The sequence below is a fragment of the Chelmon rostratus genome, chromosome 20 (genome assembly GCF_017976325.1).
Source record: "Chelmon rostratus isolate fCheRos1 chromosome 20, fCheRos1.pri, whole genome shotgun sequence".
NCBI classification, from domain to species: Eukaryota; Metazoa; Chordata; class Actinopteri; order Chaetodontiformes; family Chaetodontidae; genus Chelmon; species Chelmon rostratus.
Window position 1 is genome coordinate 9,883,398 of NC_055677.1, and position 12,301 is coordinate 9,895,698.

The 12,301-nt window shown below is 45.7% G+C and overlaps 1 protein-coding gene across 2 annotated transcripts in view; it reads right to left on the minus strand.

Moving 5' to 3' along the window:
* The window catches only part of map3k22 (mitogen-activated protein kinase kinase kinase 22), a 39,846-nt gene that overhangs the window by 3,892 nt on the left and 23,653 nt on the right, over positions 1 to 12,301 (minus strand). Inside the window, exons 7-16 of one of the 2 annotated variants that reach the window (XM_041961737.1) lie at positions 12,165 to 12,281; positions 10,770 to 10,884; positions 8,818 to 8,951; positions 7,713 to 7,786; positions 6,532 to 6,593; positions 4,857 to 4,928; positions 4,142 to 4,294; positions 2,576 to 2,724; positions 2,328 to 2,459; positions 1,134 to 1,263 (exon numbers count right to left, since the gene is read on the minus strand). In XM_041961737.1, coding sequence (XP_041817671.1) covers positions 1,134 to 1,263; positions 2,328 to 2,459; positions 2,576 to 2,724; positions 4,142 to 4,294; positions 4,857 to 4,928; positions 6,532 to 6,593; positions 7,713 to 7,786; positions 8,818 to 8,951; positions 10,770 to 10,884; positions 12,165 to 12,281 — 1,138 coding nt within the window. Of the gene's footprint in view, positions 1 to 1,133; positions 1,264 to 2,327; positions 2,460 to 2,575; positions 2,725 to 4,129; positions 4,295 to 4,856; positions 4,929 to 6,531; positions 6,594 to 7,712; positions 7,787 to 8,817; positions 8,952 to 10,769; positions 10,885 to 12,164; positions 12,282 to 12,301 lie in introns of both variants that reach the window. The other variant, XM_041961736.1, reaches the window with a different exon arrangement.

Genomic DNA, 12,301 nt, shown 5'->3' on the forward strand with positions numbered 1-12,301 from the left:
GTTCAGTTAATGTTGCATTGTGGTTACAAAGAGCCTGTGCCTGAACCTCAACCAGACCCAAAAGCTTTGAGGGGAAAGGTAAACTTTTACGGCTGTGATGAGGGAACACTGGCAGACTACACCTTTTAGCAATCACTTTATATAAATACCACACTAACTCAACTCCACAGACACTTAAGTTTTCACTTCTCACACATTGGACAAATAAGAAAATGAAATACTGACTCAACCGCCTGCTCCACATGGATCGAACACCCTTTTCTCTAGCTCCTTTAGTAATTTTCCGACTTGTAGCTGTGTCTATCCCATTTCCTCCAGGCGCTCCACTTGTTTGATCAGTGACTAATGTACACCACTCGCCACTCACTCTCCACACCCACTGTCGGATGGAGGACTAAAACTGTGACCTTTACTCTCAACTTCTCACTTCTTAAATCCGTTTCCACTGCCTGTGCGTTTGTTGCAAGGATGTGAGACCCTCTAATAAATTAACGCTCGCATTTATTTGACTCATCGGGACGTTAAAATCACAGAAACTTTACAGTCTAAAGTCTTGGCTGCGATGCCAAGCTCTATCCAAAAACCGCATGTGCTGACAGCTCTTTTTACAGCATACAGAAGAGCTCTTGTGTGGTGAGATGAGCACACACCGTATATTACACACAAGGAGCATTTCTAAGTGGAAAATCCCACCCACATATATACTCTCATAGGTCCCATGTCCTGTGAGACCTACTATCTTTTTTCCCCACCAGACGGTGTATTTCCCTCTTCTTGGCCACCGCTGAACAAAGCAGTGGCTCCCAAAGCTGCGGGCAGCCAAGCTGAAGCCTTTCCATCCGGTGTTGAACATTTTTAGCCTGGCCGATTTCACCAGCACGGAGCCTAATATATCTCAAAGGGGAGTTCAAAATAGCCCCTTTTTTTCCAGGCACCTTCTGTAGACGGTGATTAACCAAATGAGGAAATGTCAACCAGAATAAAATGAATGACTCTGTAGTAACAGTTGCTGCAATATGAACCATAAAGATTTGCCGTTTACACGCTGTCAGCTAAGCCCATGTCTCAAGTGTGGGTGTTGACTGCTTACAAATCCAATTAAAATCCCATCCTGACCTTTGCAAGCTCGTTACCTTTGATGTCTCTGTGTACAATCATGTTGCTGTGCAGGTAGGAGACTCCTTGGAGGATCTGCCTGGTGTATCTCCTCGTCACCTTCTCCGTCAGGGCCCCATAAGCTTTCAGCTGGTCCTTTATTGAGCCCTTGAGAGACGAAAAACCAGAAAGTCAGAGAGAGATTTAGAGGAAGTCAGAAACGTTGACAAATGCTGGCTGTAGTGTTAACTAATGTTATTGTCATGGCTGTAATGTATAAAACCATGAAAGATCTGCTTTGGAAGGATGTGTATGGTGGATATAAAACTGTTCAGTGTCTGATTTAACAATGATTGTAAGAAAAACGTGGCTGCACACTTTCAACAACATTTCCAGCCAAATGATTTATTTTCTATCATGGTGAAAGCAGCCTCAGAGCCAGTTTTTAAGCACAAAAACCAAACATGCAACGTGCATTTCCTTTCATTTCCTGTTTTCAGTTCCTCATGAGGAAAATCGAGGGAGCAAAGCCCTGATCCAGCGACACCTGTGACGCAGTCTTGGACTCACACAGTGAAAACAAAACCCCTCTCTCTGTTCAGCTGTCAACAAGACTCCTCAACAGCTCTGTGGCTCTCAGAGGGACACTTGCCCCCCCCTGGCCCCGACACACTGCGGGCGTCTTAAGTGTTATCGGTCAGCCACAGCGGTGCAGTCGTGCCGAGCAGTCGCGCACACAAACTTGGCTTTGTCACCTCCTCTCTCGCCTCTGCCAGCAAACTCCAGCGAAACATAAACATTTCCAAGTTCCAGACAATGTGTGACTAAGACGACTCAATGCCACTCAGGAAAAAAAAATGGCCCAGGAAATATTAAAAACAGGCGCAGGGACAGGGTCCACAGGCGACAGCAGCTCATTAAGACGCTCATTTAGTGAGAAAATGATCTCATAAACTGAGCTGTTCTGCTGACATCAACAACCGAGGACATGTTTGTTGACAGCTGGTGACATTTCAAAATTGGTTTTTAGCAGATGTGGCCAGCACGGGTTTGATTTGATGTTTGTCTTAAAACGTCTGTGTACCTATCTCTACAACCAAAACATCTCAAAATAAGACAAATCCTCACACATTATTTGTCACTGTGTCGAAGTTTACGGGCAGCTGGCTCGCTGTTGTGCTAAATCTAAAAGCTGAAATACATTCAGAAGGAACGCCCTGCAGAATACGCACCCCGGGCATAAACTCCACAAAAATGGTGAGTTTCCTCTGTTCGAGGTCCCGAAGACAACCATAGTACTGAACGATCCGCTCGTGACGCAGATTCTTCAGCAGCTGGATCTCACACTCCAGAGCATTCACCTCCTGCAGAAAGAAGGCACTGAATTTAGGAAAGCATGGAGCAATTCACATGCACAGCATCTTAAATCTTGAGTCATGTGCCCTAAAATACATGCAGTCGGAGTTGTGTTCTCTCCCACCTTGCTGGTTTCTTGACAGTCAGGATCAAAGGGCACCTGCTTGGCAGCCAGCTCGCGGCCTATGTCGGCGTCATAGCAGAGGTAGACCTCCCCGAAAGCCCCGCGCCCCAGGAGCTTTCCTTGTCGCCAGTTGACTGGCGCCCGCGGTGCTGCAGAAACACAACACCAAATGATGAAAACCCACCAGTAATTCATTTTGTTGCTAAGTCCCCAGAGGCAGACAGATCCATTGTGATATACTGATTTGAGCAAACAGCAAAACTGAAGCATGCATCAAAATCCGCCGCAAAAACCCAACTGCAACTCGCACACTAAACTACACCGAGACCAGACGTCAAAATCAACCGCAGGGTTGTTAAACGATTCCCACCGCAGGCCCTCTCAGATGGGGGAAACCCCGAGTCCAACCACGCTCAGCCAACAGAAAGAGGTCAACACTTAGAGAGAGCATCTCCACAATCTTCACAGGCCCAGACTCTGAGACTTTGTTCTGGTATTAACAAGCTTCTTTGTGGCTGCGTTAGACGGCTCGGTCGTGTGTGGGTGTGAAGGACAGCGGAGACTGAGACGTCAACCACAGACTGCTGAGCTGAGTTTTCGTTTCATGACAAAGAGAATTTCTGGGCAACGCATCCTGTGGACTGAGTGAGGACAGATGTGAGCCGGTGACATGGACGAAGAGAGGGGAATTCTGCCTGCTGTGACATACAGTATTAGTGCGCATTAGTTCTACTCCCTCTCCCCACCTACTACTGACAGTTACAACATGTTTGACTGTCACAGAGTATAAACTGGAAAACAGATGATCTTCGTTTTGTCTCTCTCCATAATGCATTATCCATTTAAGGTTCTTTTAACTCGACTGTGTTTGATTTTTTTCAGCTTGAACAATGAAGTCAAACTGTTTACATATCCAGTCCCTTTGCTTTCTGGGTGAATTTTTTGTCATGCATATTATTGAATCCACACCCACGATTCAATAATATGCTGATACGATACCTGAGTACTGATACTTTTATAGAGCCTGACTTGTCTACGTGTTCTATTTCCCCTTCACCTGCATGAAATAGTCTAAAATTCTGGAGTGATCTGATCAAAGAATAAGCAAACATGATTATGAATCTGACCACACTTGCCAGCTTTCAGTACGTGACAGTTTTTGTTTGATACCAAAAGACAGATGGGAGGGAAATTGTTTTTTTAAAGCCCAATAAGTCACGTAGACACACATAATGGACATATGGCTGCACAAACACATACAAGTCATGAGGGTTACAGCACTTAAGTAAAAAGTGCTGAGGTCTGAAACCCGACCCTGCTCTTGACAAGCAGAAGAAAACAAGCCTGAACTTTCTTTATTCATGTCTGGGTTATCACTGAGAGTTTATTTGTCTGATTATCCACAGGAACCAGGCAGATACAACACCAATCAACAACAAAGGCCCAGCAATTCTGCTTATTTAAGACTGCTTATATGTTTGGGGTGAAATGTTCCTTTCGTGCTTCTCCGTCCCTTCGTTTGAACAGTTTTGAGATTTTAGCAGCTCAACTTACACTTGGCTGTACCTCGCTGGCAGCTTTTGTCGGCGGTGCGGCCCAGCGAGCGCAGGTCGCTGTACTGCAGCGTGCTGTCTCCATTATAACTGCGCGTGCGGCTGGAAGGAACCAGCTGAAACAGGTTCTCCTGCGGCATGAAGCTGCGCGGAAGTGTCCTGCGACCTGAGAACACACATTTAGAAACAACAAACAGACATTTTAATGACTTAACACCCACACAGAGACAGGCCACCGCATCTTTTGTTTGTACTGTGAATGATTCTCACGCAGTTACTTTACAGGTGTTGTGCAGAAAGTGAGCTCTCGGCCAAGACTTAGAGCCAGCCAGAGCAGAGTGCCTCTCGCCACTCCGGCCCACTTCCCCTCAGACAGGAAGCAGGGCGCTGTGTTTTTATACAAGTTCGGGTTCACCGCAGGGAAACGTAAATCATTGCTAGCCAAGGTTAGCCTCTGAGTAAGCAATTACTAGCAGCTGCCTGGAACAGCGAGCCAGCACTTCACGTACCGAATCTACCCAGAGAGCAAAAAAAATGCCGAAGCAGTCGACAATATTTGGAAATGTTTTATCTGGAAAAGTGGTAGAAATGTGAGGAGGAGGCACTGTTAAGATGTCTGGTAATGTGTGAGAGTCTGTCTGTGTTGTCATGTACACATTGCAATGTATCTGTTTCATCTGTGCAATAATAGAGGTGTTGTTATTGCTCTAGAAAAGCCGGTTTCTTACGGTCTCCATAATCCTTGCTGCGATTGGGCAACTGGAACTGGCGAGGGAAAGTCCCCCCTTTCCCATGGCGACCTGAGGAGGGAGCAATGAGGCAGAGCTGTCAGCAGGAAGCGAAGCCTCAACAACTAGCCACACATTACAACTGAATTCTCCATTTACATTTTTGTGTGTTTCTCAAGTTCACTAATGCAGCTTTAATTGCCTGGAGCTGGTCAGAAACGACAAACACACTGATGCCTAATAAAGATGACACACTTCCACATTTCAACTGATCACATCCGACAGACGCCACACTGCCTTTGCTCGTCTCGGCGTGTCAAATCAAAGTCGAGTCGAGTGGAAGACAGCTTTTCACACAGCGAACAGAGCTGTTGTGTCGCCTCACTGCAGCCAAGAGAGAAACTGAAAACAGCTCATGTGTGCTAGCTTAGCCTTAGCTCTGAACCCAGTGGAGCAGTAACTAAAGGCAGGTGGGGAGCACTGCTGACGCAGGCGAGCGCTGACACTCTCACTCACACACACACACACACACACACACATGCACGCACATGCACACAAACACACACACACACAGAATGGAGAGCAGCGGAGCCACTTGCAATTGAAAGCAGCTGTTCAGTCAGATGACTGCCTCCCCTCGCGCTGTTTTTGTGGCCGTATCCCATGGAGACGGGAGTTATTTTTTGTGTTTGGCAGCACGGGATGGAGAGGAAAAATCTACTCACAGGGAATGGTAAACAAATACTGTAGCCCTCAGCAGGAAGGGCCACACAGCTTTACATCTGGGAGAAGAGAGCGTGCATGTGTGCGTGTGGAGGCACGTGCATGCATGCGTGCCCAAGACTTCAAGTGCTGCTGCAGCTATATGAAGCTCCCATACTCCCTGTCTGTGTACACAATGCACAGCACTCCCTTTTTTAATTTACAGCACGGGGGGGTGGTGCAGGAGAAAAAGAAATGACCAGATTGGGAGAGCTGCTGTGGTTCCTCTGTTCATGAGGATTAGTATGGCGTTATCTGTCATCCTGCTCCATTTGATCTGCGTTCTGAAGGAAAAGGGGACAGACAGAGAGCCAAGGGACAAGGACTAGACGAGTAAAGGGGGGGGGGTGGGTGCGTCAAGAGGCGAGGGGACAGAGAAGGGAAGTGATCATGAAAAGACAGGAAAGCAGCAATGTCTATTAGGAGTTTGAAAAAAAAGGCAGACGAAGATGGGACGAGAGAGACAAAGGGGAAAAGGAGATTGACAGAGGGTGCAAGATAAAGGAGGAAGACTTATGCTATCACGCTCCTCGTCTCCTCCTGAGACACAACAAATGTGACCAAGATATTAAATGTCGTCCCAATAACCCATTCCTCATTTTAAGTATTTACTCCCAGATAAAGCCATCAGATAACATCATCTCCCTCCTCATTAGTAATCTCAAAGAGGACATTTTCAAGGGGGGGAAGATTTTATGTAATCAGGAGCTGCACGAACAAAGCTTTAGTTTTTTTTTTTCTGTGAAACTGCTTGTGTGGCTGTAATCACCACAAAATCAAAAAAAAAAGTAAGACTCGACAAAACTTTCTCATAATGAGCAAGCTTTTTGCACCTCTCTTTATCTTTCTCTGGTGTTTGAGTCGAGAGCAAAGAAGCAGTTTTTAGAGGTGCTGCAGATTTCGCCTCTCTTACCTTTGTATTCATAGTTGAGGTTCAGGTAATTATTGTCACGGTTGTTCTGCGAGAAAGGAGGACTGGAATGACAAGAGGAGGAGGGGGGGAAAAGTTGAGAAACGGTTTGCTATTTCAGTCAGTAATTTCCCCTTATCTTCAAACAGAGTCTGGCTACAGCTGCTGGTCGGAAACTTCAGAACAGCTTCGACTGTAAAGCAGCACAAAATGCCTCCAAATGACTTCTGCGTTCAAATCTACTTTCAGTCACAGTTGATTTTAAACACCAATGTGCTGAATTAGAAAAGATAAGCTGGATGTTGAGAACCTCTCTGCATTAACAATAAGAAAGTGAAAGTGAAGTTCACGCTGCTAAATTGCTGCACTTCAGCTTTCTCTCATTTAATGTGTGGACCCACCTCCCACCCTCCCTGGCCTGCCTGCAGCGAGCCCTGCCCCGACAGAGAGTGACGTCTCTGCTGACCGCAGGGCGGCGCGAGGCCACGAGACCCTGGATAAGGGGCACGCATGCCCGCTCGAAGGGAAAAGTTCCATGCACTCGTTTCCTGCCATTGTTCTGCAGCCTGGAGCCCAGATAAGCCTCGTGCAGGTAGAGCTGTTTCCGTCCTACACTCTCCCTCTCTCTCAACCTCACTCTTTGCACACTTTCCTTTCCCCTTTGAGTCACATTCAGTCTTTTTGCTCTTCACTCCCCCCCCCCCACTCTCACTCTTCCACCACTTTTCATTTTCTGGGTTGTTTTTTTCCTCTCATCCAGCATGTTCTTGCTTTACACTTTTACGTCTCCCACTCAGTCTGCCTGTTTCTCTCCCTCTCTCTCTCTCTCTCTCATGATAACGGAGGAATCCAGGCGTCCAGGTAAGAGTTTTGTCGGCATGGCAACAGCAAAGCGACCCGATTCCTTTTTCCACAGACTGGGCTTAGGCACGGTCAGGGAGCTCTGCTGGCCTTTAGCACCGTTTACAAAGTTGACTGAGAGCATCTGGTTGCTTCTGTGTGTGTGTGTGTGTGTGTCTGCAACATACAGAATCGCATCCAAGTGTGTTAACAGGCACGGACACTGTAATGCAAACAAGGTCTCATATCTCTGTTAATAACGCTGGTCTGCAATATGAATGTGCATATCGTAAATATAACTCCACACAGACGAGGGTCATAAATCACACCGCATGATGACTCACCTGTCCAGTGCTTGATCTATGGATTGACAGCTGCTCGACAGTGAGTTGTCTGCGCTCCCAAAGGGATCCAGCATCTGACAGATACAATAACACAGAGGAATCGAGGGTCACAGAGCATGCAATCATGTGGGAGAGAATATAAAGCAGCAAAGATGGAGTATAACTGCAGGGCAATGTAAGAATGCGAAGGGGCTTGAGTGCTGCATGTCTTGGACAGGCCTCTTTAAAAGCTGCATGTAAATGTTATTATACACAGATGCATTTAAAGCAGTAATTTAGGCTGTCATGTATAAGAAGTGTGTTAAAAGATTTTACATAGGAGCTCAGGAAAGTTTCTGATTGGCTGGCAGGCCATTAAAAAGGCTTGTTAAAATTTTGATACCAAAAACACACTTCCAAGAACCATGAGAGAGCTTTCTGTTTCCTAGAAAGCTGATTGATCGTGGCTTTTGAGAACGTAATAACAACACAATAATACAAGATAGGAAACCACATTTTACGTAACTTGTTTTTTGAACTACCAATCAGTCAAATAAAGGATGCTCACTCAGTCCAAACTGTTGAAAAATGAACTATTTTCTGGTTTTGTTTCCTTTAATAAGTGGCACTATCAGGCTTGGCACTCCTGAGGTGTACATCTTAAAATCAATGGACACACAGCAGAGGCACAGAGCTGTATTCCTTTAACTGCATTCAAGAGAGAGAGAGAACTCAAGACATCAGACCTATGCCTATACCTGTGTTTTTTTAAACACACCTCAAAATGGATTATTTCATGTGGCTGCCGGACAAGAACATTTAAAAAATAGCAATAGCATTAGATTCATGTGCATTAACTGGGACGGCTACAGTTTGAGCATTTTGATACTGAAACAGTGTCTGAGATAATACTCTGTCAGCTGAAGACATTTAAAAACTATTTTGTGTTTTGTGTTTGGTTTTGTGTGGGTAGCTTAGCAAGTTTCCTTCAGTATAAGAAGTAAGAGCATTGATTACATGAAATGTTTTCATATAATTTAACATTAAAACACACCTCCAGCCAATCACAAAGGAGTGTTTTTACTTGTCCTAATATACAGTCTTTTTCCTCTGGACACACTCTTACATTCTGGTCGTGGGTCTCCGGGATGAACTCCCCTTCACTGTGGATGCTGGTGTAGGAGCCCTGGCGGGCAATCTGCTGCTGCTCCTCGGGGACGCTGCCAGGAGGCGGAGACGTCCGACCTGTGTGCAGGGAACCTGGGACAGTTTGAAAGGGTGGAGCGAGTAAGAATGGAAGAATAAAGTTCGAAGAAAGAGGAGAAATGTAAAATCAGACAACAAAAGGAGAAATGGAGGGGGGAAGGCGAGAAGGAAAGGAGGCAGCACAAGGGAAGGATGATGAAGAGATGAAAGCGAGGGGGCAGAGGGGAGAAAACGGCGTCACGGTGTTATTCATGGGTACAAGTTCAACAGTGCCAGGACTACGAGAATGATTTAGTAAACCACATAGCTGCCACCTCTAACCTCAATTACTGTGACAAACACTCCTTCGACTGAGCTGCAGCGGAGACTGAGCACTCGTCCTTGACACAGTAAGAAGACCTGCTGGAAGTCTGACTGTGGCTGGCGGAGCTGACAGGAATATTGAAACAGTGCAACAGGCCAAAAGGTGCCGAGATGTGCAGGACCGGTCAAAATAAACAGGCTAGTTTCTGACTGCAAGCTGAAACTACAACTCCTTTTTCTTCACAGTTCAGTTTCTGTCTGCCTCTCCCTCCTCTCCTCTCCCCCTGCTGCTATACGCCATGGTGGTACCCGGGCTCACATCACATCTTCACTCAACCATCCACTGTGACCACCCGCCTGTCGCCGCTCATCTGCCACCACTCCTCCGCTGCTATCCCTCTGCTGCTCTGACTCGTGGCTGGTGGGTAATTCTATACAATTTATATGACTTGGGATGGTGACAGCGCCGATGTTATTGGGAATACGTGACAAAGATTGACGCTGACATCGAACATAAAGCGTTTTTTTTTCAGATGCGAAAAAATGCAAATACGGCACAGAAGTGCGGGCTTTTCGCCTCTGCATGTGTCTGAGGGTTGAGATATTACTGCAACGTTGACCTTTCTGGATGGCCCTGATATAAGTGGAGTGAAGAGACTCAGACATGGGAGACAGGGGAGAGCTTAGTATTTCACAGAGCAAAATAAACCTTCACGCTGTGTTACCAAACAAGCCAGGGTGGACAACAGAACTGGCGTGTACCGTGTTATCTGGAGTGTGACGTGACAAGAAAAGAACCTTTGTCTGCCTTAAAGGAATAGTTTGACATTTTTGGCTTATTTGCTTTCTTGCCCAGAGTTAGATGGGACGATTGATACCACTTTCATATCTGTTAAAAAGTCTGTTGAATAGAAAGTTAGAGCCAGAAGCAGATTAGCCGCCAGCTAGCTGAGCTAACCACGTGGTAACTGGAAGCAGGGGGAAAAAGCTAGCCTGTTTTTGTTCTATGGTGGAAAAAAATGTTCTTGAAAGCTCATTAATTAACATGTATTTTGCTTATTTTTCGACGTAAAACCACAATTTGCCATTTTTATACTTTAGTTTTAGCCAGCTGTCCAGCTGAGTGAGTAAGAAAGTGAGTAAGTGTGTGTTGAACGCCTTTAACATCCAACGATTAACACTTTAACATCTTCAAAATCAAAGCGCTAACTAATCAAGGTGATGGCGCAGGCGGAGAGCTCATTGGTATGAGAGCAGAAGCTTGTCCTTGCTTTGACCTGACATCTCTCCGGCACTTACAGTTGTTGCTTCCACCTCCAATTTACATTTTTCCCCTCTGACAAAGCATGTCCCTCATCTTGCCATTAACATTCCTATGACTATGGCATCACTCTGTGCTGTAAATTGACATTGACACGGCACCCTTGAGGCCTCAGGACAAGAAATCTCGGCATCAGCAGGATTTGTTTGAGAAACGACGTTGTAACAACTCCTGATAGAGCCGTGATGCCGTTCCAATTATGGCCAATGACTTTGCATTTCTGTGTGTGCTTCTGCGTGCCAGCTCACCTGTCGAGTGTTTGCGCACCCTCTCCGAGCCTTTGAGCAGGGAGCCCTTAAGATCTCCCAGTGACCGCGATGACCTCATCTCGCTCTGTTTGTCCCTGCTGTTCACCTGTAGGTACTGACAAGAGAACATGCACAGGAAGTAAGAAGTGGAGCAAGAGGAAGTGAGCACGGCATTACATTACTGTCCAGTACTGACTGTAGACTTCATCACTCCAACCCTGTCGACACTAAAATTAATGGTCAGGATGTAGAACTCATTGAGTCGTGCTAGTACGAGCAAGCAGCACCTTGGACCTGTAGCTGGATAAGTTCAGCATCGATGGGAGCCCTGATGACTTTGTTTTACAGATCTTTTATTGAGTCTTGGTATGGTTCCCTCAACGGCAAAACGCATTAACAAAGGTGATCGAGGTCTGTAGCACTGTCATGAGATCTCAACAGAAAAATCTGTCTGATTTACGTAACAAACGGTTGTTAAAGAAAGCAGAACCCATCCTGTCTGGCAGCACCAGCCCCCTGCTCAACGAGTTGCAGACCTTGCCTTCAGGCTCCAGCTTCAGATGCCCGCTAGCCAAAACCAACAGATACAAACACTCCTTCATACCCTCGGCAACTTCACTGCTAAACTCTTATGCTAAAAGGTAATATCAGACCAACCATACTTGGTAAATATTGCTTTGCTTTAATTTTGGAAGTACTGTTTTAACTCCTTATAATATGTTCTATTTGATTGCCTTGTGTCTTTTTTGGATATTGTGGGATGCTGCTTATTACTGTGTTACAGCTGTGCAACCGATAAGTAAAGCTCTGCTTGACACTTGACTTGACCTTAGTTCCATCATCAGATCAGTGGGGGAGTTCAGTTAAGGTTACATGGTTTTAAATAGCAAATGACTTCACACAGCAAAATTCCAGCTAACTGTCAACCATTGACTAACCTGCAGCTGTCGGCAACATGGTTGTTATGGCTACTGTTTACACACTGATACATCTCTTTGTGACAGCATGACATGCATTTGCATTCAAATCTGAGGATTGCAATGTGTTTTTAATATTTTTTGGAAGACAGCGGAGCTCTATGCTAAGCTATATCAGGCTTTGGTTAAACAGGCAGGGATAGATGATCACATCAGTTTGGGTTTTGGTGTTTTCAAGGGATGTGTTGACAATAAGAAAAATACTGAATATCAACAGATGTATCCTTTTAGGAGTTAAGTAGGGCTGAATAAGGTAGCCACTATAACGAAGTAGAAGGACACAGTCCTTTCATTTGTGCTCATGAGTGAGCAGTTATTTGATACAGCAGTTACATTAGTGGCAATGTCATTTGCAACCCTGCAACTGATCTAGATTCACTTTAATGTCTTCAACACATGCACCTTGTTAGGAACTCACATGGTTGTTCTTGGGGGTCTTGAGCAGTATCCTGAGCAGACCGTTGGTCCCCGAGCTGCAGCCCAGCGTCAACACCGCCTGATCCAGGTCCTCCTGCGTCTTCAGGGGCAGCAGCAACTGAAAGGACAAGCAAACAT